This window comes from Carcharodon carcharias, chromosome 6 (assembly GCF_017639515.1).
Source record: "Carcharodon carcharias isolate sCarCar2 chromosome 6, sCarCar2.pri, whole genome shotgun sequence".
NCBI classification, from domain to species: domain Eukaryota; kingdom Metazoa; phylum Chordata; class Chondrichthyes; order Lamniformes; family Lamnidae; genus Carcharodon; species Carcharodon carcharias.
In genome coordinates, this window is record NC_054472.1 from 118,869,424 (window position 1) to 118,889,953 (window position 20,530).

At 42.1% G+C, this 20,530-nt stretch overlaps 1 protein-coding gene across 3 annotated transcripts in view; it reads left to right on the forward strand.

Annotated features, from left to right (window-relative positions):
* The window catches only part of thoc1 (THO complex 1), a 92,792-nt gene that overhangs the window by 35,553 nt on the left and 36,709 nt on the right, over window positions 1-20,530 (forward strand). For 2 of the 3 annotated variants that reach the window (XM_041190458.1, XM_041190456.1), the window contains exons 6-11: window positions 1,645-1,693; window positions 3,908-4,003; window positions 11,911-11,993; window positions 12,078-12,160; window positions 16,573-16,681; window positions 19,621-19,755. In XM_041190458.1, coding sequence (XP_041046392.1) covers window positions 1,645-1,693; window positions 3,908-4,003; window positions 11,911-11,993; window positions 12,078-12,160; window positions 16,573-16,681; window positions 19,621-19,755 — 555 coding nt within the window. The remainder of the gene's footprint in view (window positions 1-1,644; window positions 1,694-3,907; window positions 4,004-11,910; window positions 11,994-12,077; window positions 12,161-16,572; window positions 16,682-19,620; window positions 19,756-20,530) is intronic. The other variant, XM_041190457.1, reaches the window with a different exon arrangement.

The window sequence follows — 20,530 nt, forward strand, 5'->3', positions numbered from 1 at the left end:
TGGTTAATACAGTTTGCCTTTAAGAAACCTGTGATGGCTTTCCCTAACTGATCTGCATTCGTCCAAGTGATCATTAATTTTATCCTGAATTATCATTTCTAAAAGCTTTCCCACCACCAAGGTTACTGCATATAGCCACAGGTTAGTAAATTTGAACTTTTTTCTCATATTTTTTCAATGTTCTTTTGGCACAAATCTATTGCTGGTAAATTGTTGAATTCGGTTATTGGTTTCCATTACCAGTGGGCTTTTAATAGTTTTCCAAATATTCTTTAAGTACTTGTTCTCTCCTTAATTTTGCAACAGTGTTAAATTACCTGTGTCAAGTAAATTGCTGTGAGCAAAAATAAAAGGAAACTAGGTTTTTAATGTTTTCATGGGATGTAAGCATCGCTGGCATGGGCAGCATTTATTGCCCATCCCTAGTTGCTCTTGAGGAGGTGGTGGTGATCGCCTTCTTGAACTGCTGCAGCTCGTATAGTATAGGTACACCTGCAGTGCTTTTTGGGATAAAGTTCCAAGATTTTGACCCTGCAATAGGAAGGAACGGCAATATAGTTCCAAGTCAGGGTGGTGAATGAATTGGAAGATTCATGCAGGTAATGATGTTCTCATGTTCAAGGGAAACTTTGTCCTTGGTGCTCAGAGTCACAGGTGTGTAAGGTGCTGCCGAAGAACCCTTGGCCAGTTGCTGCAGTGCGCCTTGTAGATCACTGATGCACCAGTGGAATACTGTATGAATATCGGTGCAATACTGCCTTGAATCCTGCTATGGTGCACTATTGGTGAAAGACCGCATGTTTAAGGTGGTGGGTGCAGGAGCAATCAAGAGGGTTACTTTGTCCTGAATGATGTTAAGCCTATTGAGTGTTGTTGAAGCTACGCTTGTGCAGACATGGGGAAAGTTTTCCATCACATTCCTGAGCTGTGCCCTGACGATGGTGGACAGGCTTGGGGAGCCAGGAGGCAAGTTTCTCACTGCAGAATTCCCAGCCTCTGACCTGCTCTTGTAGTAACAGTATTTATGTGACTGACCCAGTTAAGTTTCTGGTGAATGGTGATGATGGGAGATACAGTGATAACAATGCTATTGCATGCCATGGGGAGGTGCTTAGAATCTCTCGAGTAAGAGTTGGTCATTGCTGGCACTTGTTTGGTGCAATAATAACTTGCCACTTATCAGCCCAAACTTGAATGTTGTCCATGTCTTCCTGTCCGAGGATTTTTTGAATGGAATGAACACCATGCAATCATCAGCACACATCCGCACATCTGACCTTATGATGGAGGGAAGGCTTTTTGTTGAAGCATGTGCCTTTCACATCCTCAGGATGTTCTAAAGCATTTCAAGATCAATTATTTGCTTTTGAAGTGTAGGCACCAAGTGGAAGCCACGTGCTTTCCCACAGAGGCTAAATAAAGAGTCATAGCCACAGGATTACATTAGATACCTCCCTGCAATTAGCTGAAGAGTAACAAAGACAAGAGCCCTCAGAAAGTATTACACACCTGCATGTTTGGATCCTTAGAAAATCAAATATATGTTGGATTGTAGGGAATAAAAGTCAGAGGGTAGCACACTTTCAATAGACTGAGATAAATCTATGGAAAATGGTCATGATAACGATTGTGTTTTGCTTTTAGGCAACATTTTACTCTGCTGGAAAAAACTACTTATTAAGAATGTGCAATGGTAAGTGGGTATAAAACAATCAGTCCATACTTGTGTAAGTTATTACAGTCAAATTTATGTATAACTAGGTTCAACTTGGTATTGTTCTTCATGCTTTCTTTGAAAACCTTTTTCTTAAAATATTTTGCCCTTGTGTAGCAAGACAGTTTTCACAAATACATAAATCATGTATGGACCAAATCAATTATAAACTGAACTGCTTAAAACTTCAGGTGATTTTAATTTGATGCATTACATTTCGGCAGTCTCATGTGAACACCAGAATTGTTTTGAAGATCATTTAGTCTTTTTATAAACCTGCCCATCTTAAACATTCTCTGGATCGTTTCAGTATTCAGTCATTCATTTGGAGTCCAGGAGCATGTAGAACACACAGCAGTGTTGACAAAGTGAAACTTCGCAGCAGAGTACAAGCATGAAAGTCAGCGATTTCAAATTTCTTGAACCATGGGAGTCATCATCCATTAACCACAACAATGGAATTTACATAGGATATACAGCACAGGAACAGACCCAACCACGCTGTGCTATGCTGCACTCAAACCTCCTCTCATCTTTACTTATCTAAATCGACCATCATAAATACCTGTTCCCTTCTCTCGCTTACACTTGTCTGATTTCCCCTTAAATGCATCTGTACTATTTGCTTCAACCAGTCCTTACGGCAGTAAGTTCCACATTCTCACCTCATTCTTCTGAATTCCTATTAGATCACTTAGTACCTTATTTATGCCTTCTAATTATGCTCCTTTTCTGTACCCACTTTATCAAAACCTTTCATAATTTTAAATACCTCTATACCTCAGGCATTTCTCAGAGAAAAGAGATGAAGTCTGTCAATCATTTCCAGTTATATATACCGATGCATTTCGATATTGTAATTTTCTCTGCACCCTCTCCAGTGCCTCTATCCTTTTTATAATATGGCAAGAACTTGGCCAGTGAATGAACCTTAATCCTGAACCTCCAAATTTGGTAGTTATTTCACAAATCTGAATTGGATAAGGAAACCTAAAGTTAGAAGCTTTCTGTTTACTTCTCTCATTTGCCTGCTTGCTTCATTATTCTCTCCCATGGGCCTCTTACTATCTATATAAATGACCTCCTTCAGTTAAGATTGGGTTTATTTTGGCCTCACCATGATGCAATCACAATGCACCCTTTATGGATCCTTTGTGCCTTTTTCACAGCATGTTACTCTTTAAATGTAGTTTTGAGTTGGGATTGTTGCGTCTAGTATATTTGTTAGTTGTTTTAATGTGAACTCTCCTATTTCAGATGTAATTCTAGTCCAGCCAATTAAGTGACCAAAGCAGAAATAAAGCCCACAAAACAGTTAAACTAACCACACAATTATACCCCCTGCAACTGTATACTGGCACATCCTATTCTGATACAGATATAATTAAACTGTTCACTGGTCCATACTACTGGAACACATTTCCCTCCTCTGGCAACCACCGCCCACTATCCTTTACATATCAGCGCCTGCATCAAATGCACACAGGTGGTAGGAGCATGAGTTAGATGGATATTGCAGCTACCCTTTCTGTCTTAATCATGTACCTTGACCCCTGTTATTCCAATATGGTATTTCCAATTTTTGGTACACGGCATAATTAAGGAACTCTCTGAACTTTGCCGTTTATTGATCAGTTGTAGACAATTTTGTAACATTGTTTCGGACATGTGAAGAGTTGAAATAAGGTTGCTCAGTTTTGGTTTACTTCTGAGATGCCCAATTATTCAGGCAAAATGTCAAATTCTGATCTTCGAAATGAAAACCTGGTTTTTCAACCCATCCCATTACACGTTTTCAAAAATTGAGTCTTTTTCTTCATGATTTATATTAATTATTTTGCCTTAAGATAATGTACATCAGCTTTCTCAAAGTGTTTTCCTTTCCTTCACACATTTCCCCTCCCTACCCCTCCCACATTTTTAGCGATTTCCATTAACTGTTTTTGAGATGAAGGGGAAGGGCAACCTGCTTCTGAACTTCTACTGTATGCAGGATATGTCAGGCTACCTTCGTAACTACTCTCCTTTCACTTGATGCCTTTCGGTAACACAGTGTTGAACATCTCAGAATATGGAGCTGTGAGTGCATGGCTTCATCACACTACTCCATAATGTTATGCATTAGAGTTCCAATTTGTTTTCCTGATGTAATGCCCTGTTTGTGTTTTTCGCTAAGTGTAAATAATTTTGCAGATCTCCTCCGAAGACTTTCCAAGTCACAAAACACTGTTTTCTGCGGAAGAATTCAGTTATTCTTGGCTAGATTGTTTCCTTTATCAGAAAAATCTGGTAAGAAATTATAATAATCTAAAATTTCCATTTCTATTCATGAACTTTTGCTGTAGTGACTGTTAGATAGAGTAGATTTTTTATGTTGGCTTTCTCTCTACACGTATCAGAGAGCTCCATGCAAGATGTGTTAGAATTATTCTTTATATGTCTCCCAACAAAACTACGAGGGCCCAGATTTTTTGGTTAGTGTTGAAGGGGTGGCATTCATTGATGACCTCAAAGAAAGCAGCCCATGAAGATCTAGTGATCTCTATGGAGTAGATTTCACCTTTTCTATCATTAATTTCACTCTGATGCCAGCTGTAAAAAATCTGGCATTCAGCAACAGTGAAGTCATCAAGCAGGCTTAGCAGCCAGTTGCATTGAAGAATTCTCATAGACAGCAAACCAGGAGGTAATGAGTAGGTATTATTGTTCACTTCTTATAATTTTACATCAAGCTAAATAAAGATTGAGACATAGCCAAGGGATTAAGGTAGTGGCTGAAGTATAAACTTCAAAAGAAAATGTTATTATTTTAAAAATCTGTGTTAATTTTAGCATGGAATGGAGAAATTTGATTTTACACAAGCATAAAATTAATTTTTCAGGGTCAGAGAGGCTGGTTTGAAGTAATTATGACCTGGTATGAGTTCAGAACCCAGTTACACCTCTCAGAAAGGCGCAACTTTTTCAGGTATCTTTACAGTGAGGCTAATAGTGTAAAAAATGGAATCTGAAGTCAAATCAGCAATTTTTAATTGATTTTAGGAGCGCATTACATGGAGGAGCAGGAAATACTGGCAGCAACTTCTGGATTTCCATGTTTAGCTGTGTATTTGCGGATGCCAGAAATTGCTGTCAGTTTTGTTAGAATAATGAAGATGAACACTGACATTCTTACCCTCATTACAACTACAAAATCTGGGCCCATGTCTATCCAGTTTCCTTCCCCCACTTTCTCTATCTTTGTGGTTGGTTATGGCTCAGTCTCTTTAATTTTCCAGAGTTTTCATCTGGAACTTTGTCTATAAATAATCTTCCTCTCACTCTCCCCCTCTCTCTTTGACTCTTTCTCTCTCCCTTTGACACTTTCTCTCTCTCTCTTTAACTCTTTCTCTCTCTTTGACATTCTCTCTCTCTCTCTCCCACTCCCACTCACGCTCTCACTCTCTGTCTCTCTTTGATTCTCTCTCAAAAAGCTTCCTCAAACCCATCATTTCAGTTAAGCTTTCTAATTGCTAACCCATTCTAATCTCTCCTCTTGGCTCAGCATCCATTTCCCTTGCCTCCATTTTTGAAGCATTTTGTGCTTTTTATTATGATAAGTATGCTTTTTAATTGCAAGTGGCTGTCGTCAATTTATGAAAATAGAATGAAAATGTCTATGGCTTTTTAACCAACTTCCCCACAAGCAGCCTGTGCAGCCTGAGCAGTCAGCAAGAAAGCAGAGCGATTACACCTTATAGCCTTAAAGTGAGATATACATGCACTTTATCAGGAGAAGCAAGCAGCATGCTTAATTCTAACTGCATAATGTTCCAGCCCTTATAAAGCAGGACACCTTCTGATGCAAAGCAAACAGCTGGACAGAAGGTTCGCAATTCTATTAATAAGGGAATATACACTTATAAAATGCCTTATGACGCCCACAGGACAAACCAAGCTCTTGACAATGAATTACTTTTGAACTACAATCACTTGTTATGCAGGTAAGTATGGCAGCCATATTGTGCACAACCAGATTCCAAAAACAACAGAAAGGAAGTTCTTGATTAAGTGGCGAGTGTTGGCCAGGGTCAAGTGCAGTGCCATCTTTTGCAGGCAGCCTTTCATTTTAATGTGCCATCCAAAAGTTGGCATTTCAGCAAAGCAATGCTTCTCTGGCCTGCATCTCGGGGAAATGATGGACAGTGTCCTGGGCATATGTCACTTTTGGATCAAACATCGTCTATTATGGCTGCAGAGACTGATTGGTTTGTGGCAATCTCTACTGCAGTGGGCGCCAATGAATAACATTGGCCCGGTGAGCTTCTTTTCTGCCATCTGGTTGTTTCTTTTGCCCTTTGCTTTTTCCACGTCCTCCCTGACTGCTTGTCTCCAGGCACTCAAGTCAGCAGCGAGGACTTGCGGTGCATTGACTCCAATTATGGTCAACTTGAGGTCTTGCTTACAGAAAATTGTATTGCAGATGTGGGTGACTTGTTGGTCTCATGCTGATAGCAAGCTTACCATAGACACATCTTCTATTTGCCTCACATGACTCAGCCAATGGAGTCACTGTGGACTCAAGAGGGCAATCATGCTGGGGCTCCTTGCAAATTCGGCACTCTGACCTGCCAGGAGATGCCAAATATTTGTCTGAAGCAGCGGAGGTGGAAGCTGTTCAGCCACTCTTCTTGGCTTACATAAGTTGTCCATTCCATGCTCCTGTAAAGGAGGATGCTGAGAACACAAGCTTGATATACGTGGAGCTTTGTATTTTCAGTTAGTTTGCCATTGGTTCACATTGTTCTCAACATTTCTCCTGTGACTTGTTTTGTCCTTGTCACATGCTAATGAACTTGCAAAGAAATTGGACATTTTACCTTTAAAAAGCAGCATGGAATTGGACGAGTTACCTCGACAAGATGTGGCCCACTGGTATCAAGTGACCTTCTGTTGAGTTTTCTGTACAGGTAGGGACTGCTTCATGTCTGCACATGTCTCTGGGAAGTCACTTAAAAGACAAATGATCTTTCTCAGATGCTGGTGACTGCTCCTGCCCATTTCAATTAAAGCGACTTAGACTAACAAACCTGATAGACTTGCCGGCCCTATGGAGCTGGAAATGCAAATAAAGATATTCAGAGGCTTTTCATAACTGGGAATGTCAATTGGGATATTAAGCATTGCCAATTGTATGACAGTTGTTCAAACTATTTTGTATGGACAAAATGGGAATATCTATACTGTGGTCATATGACAGAAACTGGCTCATGGTGGGAAGCGCCTTATTAATTCACAAGGACTGGTCAGTCTGGGATACAAAGATTATAGAGGGAAGACATCTCGCCCAGCAAAAGGAAGAACACTTCCTAGAAACTCACCCACTGGCAGAGAAGTGGGACTAATTCGTTTACCTGCAGAATTATATCTTCACTACAGGAGCTTGACCACAGCTTTGACTGGAAAAGCTGGAAATCTGCTGCTGCTTGGAGTAAGCCACAATGAGCTCATCGCTAGAAACTTCAAGTCTCTATTGCCTTCAGTGCACTGAGAAAGAATCATTGGGCCTGCAACATTTCCAACCACCATCTCGAGGACTGATAATAGAAGTGACTTTTCAATTCTTGATGTAATTTAAGTGCATGCTGCATCATTTATAACCATTTATTCTTGTGTGCACGGGTCTTGTGTGAATGAGCGTGGGTGCTGTTGCATTTACTTTGCTTTTGTTAAGAAAATAAATGTTTATTCTTTTAATTTAACCCTACAAGAAAGTCTTTCTTGTGTTTGTTCTTAAAAGTCACAGCGCTCAAGGGGTTCAAACACATCTTAAAAATACACCTTATTGCATTTAGTTGAGAGATGGAAAAAAGGAGGAAATTTTCACACATCTCTTCCCCCTTCTGTAACAAACTGCCGTCTTAAAAAAATCATGTTGATTGGAGATCTGACAGCTCTGAAGCCCCACTGAGACTCAGGGCAGATGTGTGACACCAGGAGCTGCAATCTGGTCAGAGGAACGTGTCAAAGACCTTCCCCACGATCCTTAAGGTGATGCCTCAGTAATTGTTGCAGTCATTACGATCCCCTTTGGTTTGTTACAAAGTGATATATTAGCATCATGCGTGTCTTGAGGCACAAATCTTTCTTTCCAACAGAGAGACAGAAGTTCATGGAGATGCTGCAGCAGTGCTGGTTTTCCACTTGTGATGATTTCAGGTGGAATTCATCATTTCCCAGGGCTTTACCACTGGCAAGAAGTTCAATGGTGGGCTCACTGTCCAGCTCCTCCATGTCAGGAAAGTCTGGAACGGCGTTGAAAGCTTCTTCAGTGACAGTGTTTTCTGTTGTGTAGAGTTCGAGGTAATGCTCCACTTGCCTTTCCATCTGTTTGCTAGTTTGTGATGTTCATCCCTGCCTTTGTCTTCAAGGGAGCTGATTTGGTTGCTGCTGGGCTATTGCTTTCTTGATACCTTCATACATCCCTCTAGCATCCCCAGGTTCAGCAGCAGATTGTACGCTGTTGCAAAGTTTCAACCATTATTGTTTTGGGCAGTGCCGAGCAGTCTGCTGAAATTTGACTCTAGCAGCTTTGAGAGCATCTCGGTTTTGTGTGCTGGAGATTTGCTTGTAGTTCATGAAGGCTCTCTTCTTGGTTGTAGTAACTGATTCCATTTTAGTCAGTAAGCCTCAAACCAGTCAGCATTCCTCTGATCTCTTTTGCTGTACACAGTGAATACAGAGGTATAGATGGTTCCGCACAGATGGCCCCACATTAGTGCCTCCCTCTGGCCTTGGGTGTTTTTGTCCAAAAGAGCCTGATGGAGGATGTTGAGGAACTCCTGGCTGCATTCTGGGTCAGTGGTATAGCAATTGTTGATCTGAAGACGACCTTTCTTCTTTTGTGATATAGCTTCCTTGGTTGAAGCCTGACCTTGCTGCACACCAGCGGTGGTCAGCGTCCCAGTCAGCCCTGTGAGTATTAGGAGTGATGAGGACCCTGTTGAGGGTGGTACATCTGGTGATGTTGAGATCTAACTGGTGCCAGTGGTGTCATCTCAGATGTCTCCAGGACACCTTGTGTGCATAGCTTGGTTTGGAAGTAGCTGTTCATCACACATAGTCCACGGTAACAGCATAACTTCAGCAACCTCTTTTTCGTTCATCTTGTCAATTCCCTGGGGTCCTATGCACATTGCCCAAGCTATGTTGTTGGTACCCACCCTTGCGTTGAAGTCTCCTGGAAGGCACAGTCCCTCCTTGCTGGGAATTCTGCTGCTGGCAGTGACAAGTAGTTCATAGAACTGATCCTTGACATCTCGGGTGGAGGAGAGTTTCAGGACATAGATGCACGTGAGGGTAACTGGGCCCATGCTTGTTGACAAAGAGTAAGAAGTCTTTCTGAGCCTTCTGTTGGGGGTTCAATCATTGCAAGTAGCATGTTTTTTTACCTTGAAAACTACTCCACGCTCACAAGTTGCCTCTTGGGTTTTTCCCTGCCTGAAGAACCTGTAATATTTCTCTTTAAAAGATCCACTCTGAGTGAGCCTGGTTTCTTGCAGCACGGCAATGTCCACATTGAGCCTTATAAATTCTTTTGTCCATCACAGCTGTCTTGCATGCGTCATCAACTTGTAGAAGGCTGTTGGAAAGGCCAGGACACATGGTCCTTATGTTCTAGCTTGCGATGCAAAAGACTGCTGTTGCCTTTGTTTGTCTTGCCTAGTACATAGATTGCCAACATGCCTGTCAAGGAATGACTCTGAGCTCCAAGCACCCATTAAAGCAAGCAGTCCGTGGTGGGACAGCACCTAATGGTCCAGCTTGAAGCAGGCAATAGCTTTCCAATGAGACGCGATGTTCTCTCCCACTGTTGGATGTAACCCCTGGCGCTTGTGCTGTATGCCAATCAAGCAAGAGCTTATAACCATTAACTGTTGTTTGCTGTGTTGTGCCAACATTAAACCTTGAAGCTGGAGTGTCCTCTCCAGGGCACAGGCCTGGGCAAATATTTTGGAGACCCTGAGTTGTCCAAGCATCAGGCTCAGCATTGCTAGTATTGTCCAAAGGAAAGGATGAAACCAGTGCTGATTGGTACCAACTCTGCTGTAGGAGTTGCCAGAAAGTTGCCAAATCTATATAGGATCGTAGAATGGTTACAGCAGAGGAGGAGTATGTTTGCTCTCTGTGCCCTTGCTGACTTTCTGCAAGAATAACTCATCTAACCCCACTTCTCTGTCTTCTCCCCCATAGCCCAGCACATTTTCCTCTCCAGGTAATTGTCCAATTATCTTTTGAAGGCTTTGATTGAATCTGCCTCCACCACACACTCAGGCAATGCATAACCACTCGCAGCATTAAAAAAAAGGTCACCGTTGCTTCTTTTGCTGATCATTGTAAGTCAGTGTCTTTTGGTTGTCACAGAATCTCACAGTGCAGAAGAGGCCCTTCGGCCCATCAAGTCTGCACCGACTCATGAGAAGCACCTGACCTACCTGCCTAATCCCATTTACTGGCACTTGGCCCATAGCCTTGAATGTTATGACGTGCCAAGTGCTCATCCAGGTACTTTTTAAAGGATGTGAGGCAACTCGCCTCCACCACCCTCCCAGGCAGTGCATTCCAGACCGTCACCACCCTTTGGGTAAAAAAGTTTTTCCTCACATCCCCCCTAAACCTCCTGCCCCTCACATTGAACTTATATCCCTTCTTGACTGACCCTTCAACTAAGGGGAACAGCTGCTCCCTATCCACCCTGTCCATTCCCCTCATAATCTTGTACACCTCGATCAGGTCGCCCCTCAGTCTTCTCTGCTCCAATGAAAACAACCCAAATCTATCCAACCTCTCTTCATAACTTCAATGTTTCATCCCAGGCAACATCCTGGCGAATCTCCTTTGCACCCTCTCCAGTGCAATCACATCCTTCCTATAATGTGGCAACCAGAACTGCACACAGTACTCCAGCTGTGGCTTCACCAAGGTTTGATATAACTCCAATATGACTTCCCTACTTTTGTAATCCATGCCCCGATTGATAAAGGCAAGTGTCCCATATGCCTTTTTCACCACCCCACTAACATGCCCCTCTGCCTTCAGAGACCTATGGACACACACGCCAAGGTCCCTTTGTTCCTCAGAACTTCCTAGTGTCATGCCGTTCATTGAATACTGCCTTGTCAAATTACTCCTTCCAAAGTGTATCAACTCACACTTTTCAGGGTTAAATTCCATCTGCCACTTATCTGCCCATTTGACCATCCCGTCTATATCTTCCTGTAGCCCAAAACACTCAACCTCACTGTTAACTACCTGGCCAATCTTTGTGTAATCCGCAAACTTACTAATGCTACTCCCCACATAGTCATCTATGTAATTTATATAAATGACAAATAATAGGAGACCCCACACAGGTCCCTGTGGTACACCACTGGACACTGGCTTCCAGTCACTAAAGCATCCTTCTGTCACCACCCTCTGTCTCCTACAACTAAGCCAGTTTTGAAACCACCTTATCAAATTACCCTGTATCCCATGTTCATTTGCCTTCTTTATAAGTCTCCCATAAGTTGACTTACTGCCAACAGGAGCAATTTGTCCTTGTCAACTCTGTCCAAACCCTCATAATTTTGAACACCTCTGTTAAATCTCCTCTTAATCTTCTCTCCTGCAAGGCAAACAGCCCCATCTTATCCAATCTATCACGTAACTAAAGTTCCTCATCCCTGGAACCATTATTGTGATTTTCTTCTCTGCCCACTCTATAGCCTTCACATTCATTCTGAAGTGTGGTGCCCTGAACTAGACAGAGTACTTTAGTTGAGGACAAACCAGTGTAATACATATGCTGTATAGCATGAGCCTTCTAACTTGAGGTAAGGGAATGCCACCAACTGATCCAAGCTAAAACTTTTAATGGAACAAAGAGAGAAAATAATAATTCACCTATTTTAATTTCTGCAGCCATCATTCTTTTTAATTTATCCAATTAGTTTCTGTTTGGAACAATTTTATTTTGCAGGGTTGAAACTTAAATTGAAAGTTAACAGTTTGTATCTATACATCTTTCTTCCAATTTAAAAAGAGTGCAACAATCTTCTTAAGAAAATTGAGAAAAAACATGACTAGAGCTGTGCCACAAGAAGTAGCCACAATTGTCACAGGTTTAGTATCTTTGACCTAGTTTATTATTGTAAGTCTGCTTTTTTTAATTTCAGGACTCAACTTGCAAAGCCAGTTTAACCTAGAAAATGTCACTGTGTTTAACACTAATGAACAAGATAGTACCCTGGGGTTGAAGGTGAGTGTTTACTGGGTGAAAAACTACAATTGAGCTATATCCTACTAAATACTGTGATTATTAATAATTTTGATACATTTTGAGAAGTTGCAGCACACTGAAGATAGAGAAGATGGAATGGAAGTTGAAGAAGGAGAGACAGGCGATGAGGAGCCTACTACAACTTGGTAAAGAACTTTTTATTAACCTTGGAGAACTGCAGAAATAACCCATATTTAGAGCATTTAGAGCATAACTCTTTAAATGTGAATTGTATGAAAGTTGCTGTTGAACGTAAACATAGAATTTACAGCACAGAAACAGGCTATTTTGCCCAACTGGTCCATAATGCTGTTAGTGCTGCACTCTAGACCTTTCCAACCCTATGTCGTTAGCCTATCTGCATATACTTCTATTCGTTTCTCCTGACTAGCTATGACTGAAAGGCATCGGTACTATTTAGTTACTCCTCAAATTCCACATTTAATCAATCTCTGGATAAATAAATTACTCTTGAATTCTTTATTGGATTTATTAGTGACTGTCTTATATTACAGCCCCTAATTTTGGATTCCCCACAAGTGGAAACATCATCTCCATGTTTACCCTATCAAACATCTTAATTTTAAAGACCTGTTTCAGGTCACCCCATAGGCTTCTATTTTCCAGTATATGGTTATAATCTCAATTCAGGGTATCATCCTTGTAAATGTTCTTTGTGCCTTCTCCAGTTTTTTTATATCCTTGTTATAATACAGAAACCAAAAGTGCACAATGCTCAAATTTGGTCAAACCTAGCTTTTGTTTAACCTTTAAATAACTTTTGTTTAGTTGAATATTTTCACATTAACAGACACGCTCCAGAGAAAGCAAAGTTTTTTTGTTTCATTCAATCATTTGTGGTATACAAGCAAACACTAGGATGCATGTGGTCCCTATTTTTGTTCAAATGGTTGGTTGTATTAACCAACTTCCATGAAAATAGATAGAAACTTGAAGTATATTTGTAAAAGTATTAGGTAGGATATTATTGTACCTTTAGGTCAGAAAATTTTCTTGGAATTTAGCAGATTTTCATGACAAGGATATGATAAACCAAATGCTGTTGCTTTTAGGGTTATGGAAATGATCTTAAATGTCTAACAATTAATTCGGTCTTTATGTATATTGCTTTGTAAGCTATTGTGTTTCATTCCTTTAGGTATGTATATATTTCTTATAAGCCCATTTCAAATTGGCTGCTGGCTGTCACAATTGAATCAAATGATTGGATATTTGTTTATTGCTATTTGGGCTTGGATATCCTAAATATTGTTCCACTGTTGTGACTTACAAAGCCCTGGATTAATAGTTTCGTGCCATAGCCTTAATTGGCGTAAGCATTTATATATATTTTAAAACAAAAACAGAATTACCTGGAAAAACTCAGCAGGTCTGGCAGCATCGGCGGAGAAGAAAAGAGTTGACGTTTCGAGTCCTCATGACCCTTCGACAGAACTTGCGTTCGAGTCCAAGAAAGAGTTGAAATATAAGCTGGTTTAAGGTGTGTGTGTGGGGGGCGGAGAGATAGAGACACAAAGAGGTAGGGGGGGGTGGTGTGGTTGTAGGGACAAACAAGCAGTGATAGAAGCAGATCATCAAAAGATGTCAACGACAATAGTACAATAGAACACATAGGTGTTAAGATTAAAGTTGGTGATATTATCTAAACGAATGTGCTAATTAAGAATGGATGGTAGGGCACTCAAGGTATAGCTCTAGTGGGGTTTTTTTTTAATTATATAATGGAAATAGGTGGGAAAAGGAAAATCTTTATAATTTATTGGAAAAAAAAGGGAAGGGGGAAACAGAAAGGGGGTGGGGATGGGGGAGGGAGCTTACGACCTAAAGTTGTTGAATTCAATATTCAGTCCGGAAGGCTGTAAAGTCCCTAGTCGGAAGATGAGGTGTTGTTCCTCCAGTTTGCGTTGGGCTTCACTGGAACAATGCAGCAAGCCAAGGACAGACATGTGGGCAAGAGAGCAGGGTGGAGTGTTGAAATGGCAAGCGACAGGGAGGTTTGGGTCATTCTTGCGGACAGACCGCAGGTGTTCTGCAAAGCGGTCGCCCAGTTTACGTTTGGTCTCTCCAATGTAGAGGAGACCACATTGGGAGCAACGAATGCAGTAGACTAAGTTGGGGGAAATGCAAGTGAAATGCTGCTTCACTTGAAAGGAGTGTTTGGGTCCTTGGACGGTGAGGAGAGAGGAAGTGAAGGGGCAGGTGTTGCATCTTTTGCGTGGGCATGGGGTGGTGCCATAGGAGGGGGTTGAGGAGTAGGGGGTGATGGAGGAGTGGACCAGGGTGTCCCGGAGGGAGCGATCCCTACGGAATGCCGATAAGGGGGGTGAAGGGAAGATGTGTTTGGTGGTGGCATCATGTTGGAGTTGGCGGAAATGGCGGAGGATGATCCTTTGAATGCGGAGGCTGGTGGGGTGATAAGTGAGGACAAGGGGGACCCTATCATGTTTCTGGGAGGGAGGAGAAGGCGTGAGGGCGGATGCGCGGGAGATGTGCCGGACACGGTTGAGGGCCCTGTCAACGACCGTGGGTGGAAAACCTCGGTTAAGGAAGAAGGAGGACATGTCGGAGGAACTGTTTTTGAATGTAGCATCATCGGAACAGATGCGACGGAGGCGAAGGAACTGAGAGAATGGGATGGAGTCCTTACAGGAAGCGGGGTGTGAGGAGCTGTAGTCGAGATAGCTGTGGGAGTCGGTGGGTTTGTAATGGATATTGGTGGACAGTCTATCACCAGAGATTGAGACAGAGAGGTCAAGGAAGGGAAGGGAAGTGTCAGAGATGGACCACGTGAAAATGATGGAGGGGTGGAGATTGGAAGCAAAATTAATAAATTTTTCCAAGTCCTGACGAGAGCATGAAGCGGCACCGAAGTAATCATCGATGTACCGGAGAAAGAGTTGTGGAACTCTTTCTCCGGTACATCGATGATTACTTCGGTGCCGCTTCATGCTCTCGTCAGGACTTGGAAAAATTTATTAATTTTGCTTCCAATCTCCACCCCTCCATCATTTTCACGTGGTCCATCTCTGACACTTCCCTTCCCTTCCTTGACCTCTCTGTCTCAATCTCTGGTGATAGACTGTCCACCAATATCCATTACAAACCCACCGACTCCCACAGCTATCTCGACTACAGCTCCTCACACCCCGCTTCCTGTAAAGACTCCATCCCATTCTCTCAGTTCCTTCGCCTCCGTTGCATCTGTTCCGATGATGCTACATTCAAAAACAGTTCCTCCGACATGTCCTCCTTCTTCCTTAACCGAGGTTTTCCACCCACGGTCGTTGACAGGGCCCTCAACCGTGTCCGGCCCATCTCCCGCGCATCCGCCCTCACGCCTTCTCCTCCCTCCCAGAAACATGATAGGGTCCCCCTTGTCCTCACTTATCACCCCACCAGCCTCCGCATTCAAAGGATCATCCTCCGCCATTTCCGCCAACTCCAGCATGATGCCACCACCAAACACATCTTCCCTTCACCCCCCTTATCGGCATTCCGTAGGGATCGCTCCCTCCGGGACACCCTGGTCCACTCCTCCATCACCCCCTACTCCTCAACCCCCTCCTATGGCACCACCCCATGCCCACGCAAAAGATGCAACACCTGCCCCTTCACTTCCTCTCTCCTCACCGTCCAAGGACCCGAACACTCCTTTCAAGTGAAGCAGCATTTCACTTGCATTTCCCCCAACTTAGTCTACTGCATTCGTTGCTCCCAATGTGGTCTCCTCTACATTGGAGAGACCAAACGTAAACTGGGCGACCGCTTTGCAGAACACCTGCGGTCTGTCCGCAAGAATGACCCAAACCTCCCTGTCGCTTGCCATTTCAACACTCCACCCTGCTCTCTTGCCCACATGTCTGTCCTTGGCTTGCTGCATTGTTCCAGTGAAGCCCAACGCAAACTGGAGGAACAACACCTCATCTTCCGACTAGGGACTTTACAGCCTTCCGGACTGTATATTGAATTCAACAACTTTAGGTCGTAAGCTCCCTCCCCCATCCCCACCCCCTTTCTGTTTCCCCCTTCCCTTTTTTTTCCAATAAATTATAAAGATTTTACTTTTCCCACCTATTTCCATTATATAATTAAAAAAAAAACCCCCACTAGAGCTATACCTTGAGTGCCCTACCATCCATTCTTAATTAGCACATTCGTTTAGATAATATCACCAACTTTAATTTTAACACCTATGTGTTCTATTGTACTATTGTCGTTGACATCTTTTGATGATCTGCTTCTATCACTGCTTGTTTGTCCCTACAACCACACCACCCCCCCCCCTACCTCTTTGTGTCTCTATCTCTCCGCCCCCCACACACACACCTTAAACCAGCTTATATTTCAACTCTTTCTTGGACTCGAACGCAAGTTCTGTCGAAGGGTCATGAGGACTCGAAACGTCAACTCTTTTCTTCTCCGCCGATGCTGCCAGACCTGCTGAGTTTTTCCAGGTAATTCTGTTTTTGTTTTGGATTTCCAGCATCCGCAGTTTTTTTGTTTTTATATTTATATATATTTTCTTGGTTTTAAATAGCTCTGTTCCAATTGATTACAACCTATACCGCAAGTTTTGGTCACTCCAAGACTTCTTCAGAAATCCATTGCAATGTTATGAGAAAATTTCTTGGAAGACATTTCTGAAGGTAAAATCCATTCATTAAGATGATGCAGTTGTATCTCTAAAAAGCTCTTTGTTGTGCTTGTGTTTTATTAAAAAAATCCATATTCATTAAGTTTTTTTAAATTGTGTCCACGGACAGTCTATACATGGCCCACCCAGAACTGGACACATTTTTGCGCCTTGTTGTTGAATTCGGCAAGATCTGCAACAGTGCAGGGTTCCTCTAGCGATAGGCATTGCAGGAGATGGGGTCCAAGGTAGAAGCGTTCACGTCACGGCCCTGTTTCAACCAATTCTACCACTACCACGCATAGCAAGTAGTGTATACACCATTCATCAAGTGATGGTGTTAGATAGTTATAATTCCCAGAGGTGGTCCTGTGATTGTGTATAAGTTGCTTTTGGAGAAAGTGAGATATTTGCCCCACCTGTTCTTGAAGCTTGGAATAAAAACAGAAAATGTTGGAAATGCTCAGCAGGTCTGGCAGTATCTGTGGAGAAAGAAACAGAGTTAACCTTTCAGGTTGATGAACTTTCATCAGAACTGGGAAAAGCTAGCAATGTAATAGGTTTTAAGTTTGTCAAATGAGGGAGGGTGCAAAAAGAACAAAAGGGAAGGCCTGTGATAGAGCAGAAAATAGGAGATATTAAATAACAAAATAATTGGTGGGCAGAAGGCAAAAGCATTTGTAATGGGACAAGTAAAGAAACAAAAGATGTGTCCAGAAGAGGTCTGAATGACAGAATAATGAAAAGCTGCCACCTGAAAGCAAAAACAAGAGTAAGACTAACTAACATGTAAAGAAAGTGAAACAAAGTGGGGGGCCAAGGATTATGGTTTGAAATTGTTGAGTTCGGAAGGCCTAATTGAAAGATGAAGTGCTATCCCTGGTGCTTGTGTTGACTTCATTGAAACAGTGAAGTAGGCTGAGGATAGAGATGTCAGTGTGAGAACAAGGTGGAGAATTAAAATAACAGGCAACCAGAAGCTTGGGGTCATGCTTGCGGACTGAATGGAGGTGTTCCGCAAAGTGGCCACCTCATCTGTGCTTCGTCTCCCCAATGAAGAACAGACCATATTGTGGTAATGCAATACACTTAAGTTGAAAGAAAGACAAGTGAATCGCTGTTTCACCTGGAAGGAGTGTTTGGGGCCTTGGATAGTGAGGAGCAAGGAGATAAATGGGCAGATGTTGCTTGCCTTGTGCTTGCATGGAAAGGGGACAGGATGTTGGGGGTGATAGAGGAGTGGACCAGGGTCACAGAGGGAACGATCCTTCGGAATGCTGAAAGGAAGGGAAGATTTGATTGGTGGTGGTATCACGATGGCAGAAAAAGCAGAGTATGATCTGTTCAGTACACAGGCTGGTGGGGTGAAAGGTTAAGGGGTGGATGGGAACCCTTTTGTTGCTCAAGGAGGGAGGGAAAGTGGCAAGAGCACTGTGCGGGTAATGGGTTGAACATGTTTGTGTGCCCTATCAACTATGTTAGAGGGAGTCCTCGGCTGAGGAAAAAGGAAAACATACCTGAAGTGCTGGCATGGAAGGTTGCATCAGAACAGATGTGGCAGAGATGATAAAATTGGGAGAATGGAATAGTCCTTTTGGGAAGCAGAACGGGAGAAAATGTAGTCGAAGTAACTGTGGCAATCAGGGGCTTGTAATGAATATTTGTTGATAGCCTATTCCCAAAAATAAAAACAGAGAAGTTGAGGAAGGGAAGAGTCCAAGATGGACTCTAGTGAAGGATAGAAAGGTGGAAATTGGAAGCGATGTTGATGACGCTTTCCAGTTAAGGATGAGAGCAGGAAACACACTGATATAGCCTTCAATGTACCAGAAAAAGAGGTGAGGAAGGGGGCCCAAGTAAAACTGGAACAAGAAATATTCCATACACCCACAAAAAGACAGGTGTAGCTTGGAGCCATGTGGGTACCCATAGCAACACCATTTGTTTGAAGGGAGTAAGATCAGTTAAAGGAGATGTTGTTCAATGAGAGAGCAAGTTTAGCCAAGTGGAGGAAGGTGATGGTGGATGGAAACTGGTTGGACCTCCATACAAGGAAGAAACAGAGAGCCCTCATACTATTTTAGTAAGGGATGGAAGTGTTGAGAGATTGGATGTTCATGGTGAATATGAGACAGTTAGGACCAGGAAATTAGAAACTGTTAAAGTTACTGAGGGCATCAGAACAATCATGGATGTGGATGGGAGAGACTGGGCAAGGGGATTAAGAACAGTCAAGATGGGAAGAAATAAGCTCAGTGGGCAGGAACGGTCTGAAACCATGGAAAGGCAATCCTGTTTGTGGATCTTGGGAAGGAGGTGAAAGCAGACTGTTCAGAGTTAGGTTACTCTGATGTTGGAAACCTTGGAGGGAAGATCTCTGCCAGGTTTACCTTGGAACTACTGTTGGCTGCATGAGACATGCTCTTTGTGAGCCAGTGGTGCAATGACCCGAATAAAAAAGCAGCTGCGCTTGATGATATCAGTCCATCTTTCCATGAGTGACCATCAGTGCTGCTGTTGTGAATTAGCCATCCAGTTGCCCCAAAGATTAAATGTCTCCCTATTACATATTGGTCCATACAGAGCCAGACTGGGGATACTTCAGTTGTACAGGCGATAAACTGTTGGGAACTTCAACAGATATTGAATTATGATTTTTTGATTTGGAACTGAGGGTTAACCTCTGACCTGGACTCATAGAAGTTGGTGCAGATCAAAAATAGATTATAGTAAATTGTGTAATGACATAAAGAATATTCAAATCTGATTATGTAAATGTGTCCAATTTAGTTTGCCCTTTGTCGTCTGTTCATTTAAATAATTTCAGCATGCAACCTATGAAGAGTCTGCATAATAGAATAAAGTACCTCTTTTTATGTTTGTAAGATGTTCATGATCCTGGACAATTGAATGGTTTTTATCTTAATCCACTTATGTGAATTTATTTTACAGCATTCAGATGAAGTGTTGGATGTTTTCAGAAGCTACAAACTGGATGATATGCAGGCTTCAAAGAAGAAGCATGAAGAATTAAAATCTCCAGGCGAGGAACATGTTTACTTTGCTAAATTCTTGACTAGCGAAAAGGTATATTCTTTTGATAGTTTGGTCATTGGATTTACAATTCTTTTGGATATGGAATTGTTCGCACAAGCGATTGCTTTTATCTGTGACTTTTTGTCTTGTAGCTTCCATAAGCAAACTGAGTTTTCTGTGATACAAAATTTCATACACATTTTGTATAATATAACATGCCCAAGATTAACTTACCAATTACAATATATATTACACTAGAGATTTCATAGGCTGTCTGCCATGTTCTGCTGTCTCTAAAAAGGTGGATTCGGACAATGACAGGTCATCAATAGGTTAACCCGACTTCGTCAAATTTAATGACAGGTTAATTAAACCACAGAAGCATACTGGTAGAGCAAGAAACCATCGGCACAGTATTCAAAAACAAAATTAGAATCAACCCAAGTTGGCTTGAAATGTTTTTTTTTAAGGAACAGATTTATTACACCATTGGATAATTGACAGGGCTTTTGTGATCTTACACAATATATGCTGAACAATACAAACTTCAGTTCATGGAGTTCAAATCTGCAGCAGACACTAAAACAAGCACTATGTAATCAGTGATTTCAGCCTTGGCTGTCATCTCTGGATTAAAGGCACAATGGTCTAAGATTGAATAAAATGATCCTGAGCAGTTGCTCATTTGTGGTCGTTTTCAAGTGCTGGTTAATGCCATGACCAAGTATAATTTAATTAGCATCTGGAACAAAGCCCCCATATTTCATAACCAATTATTCAGGCCGCAGCCAGTTTCTTATTCATCTTTGATCGTAGTTTTGTATTT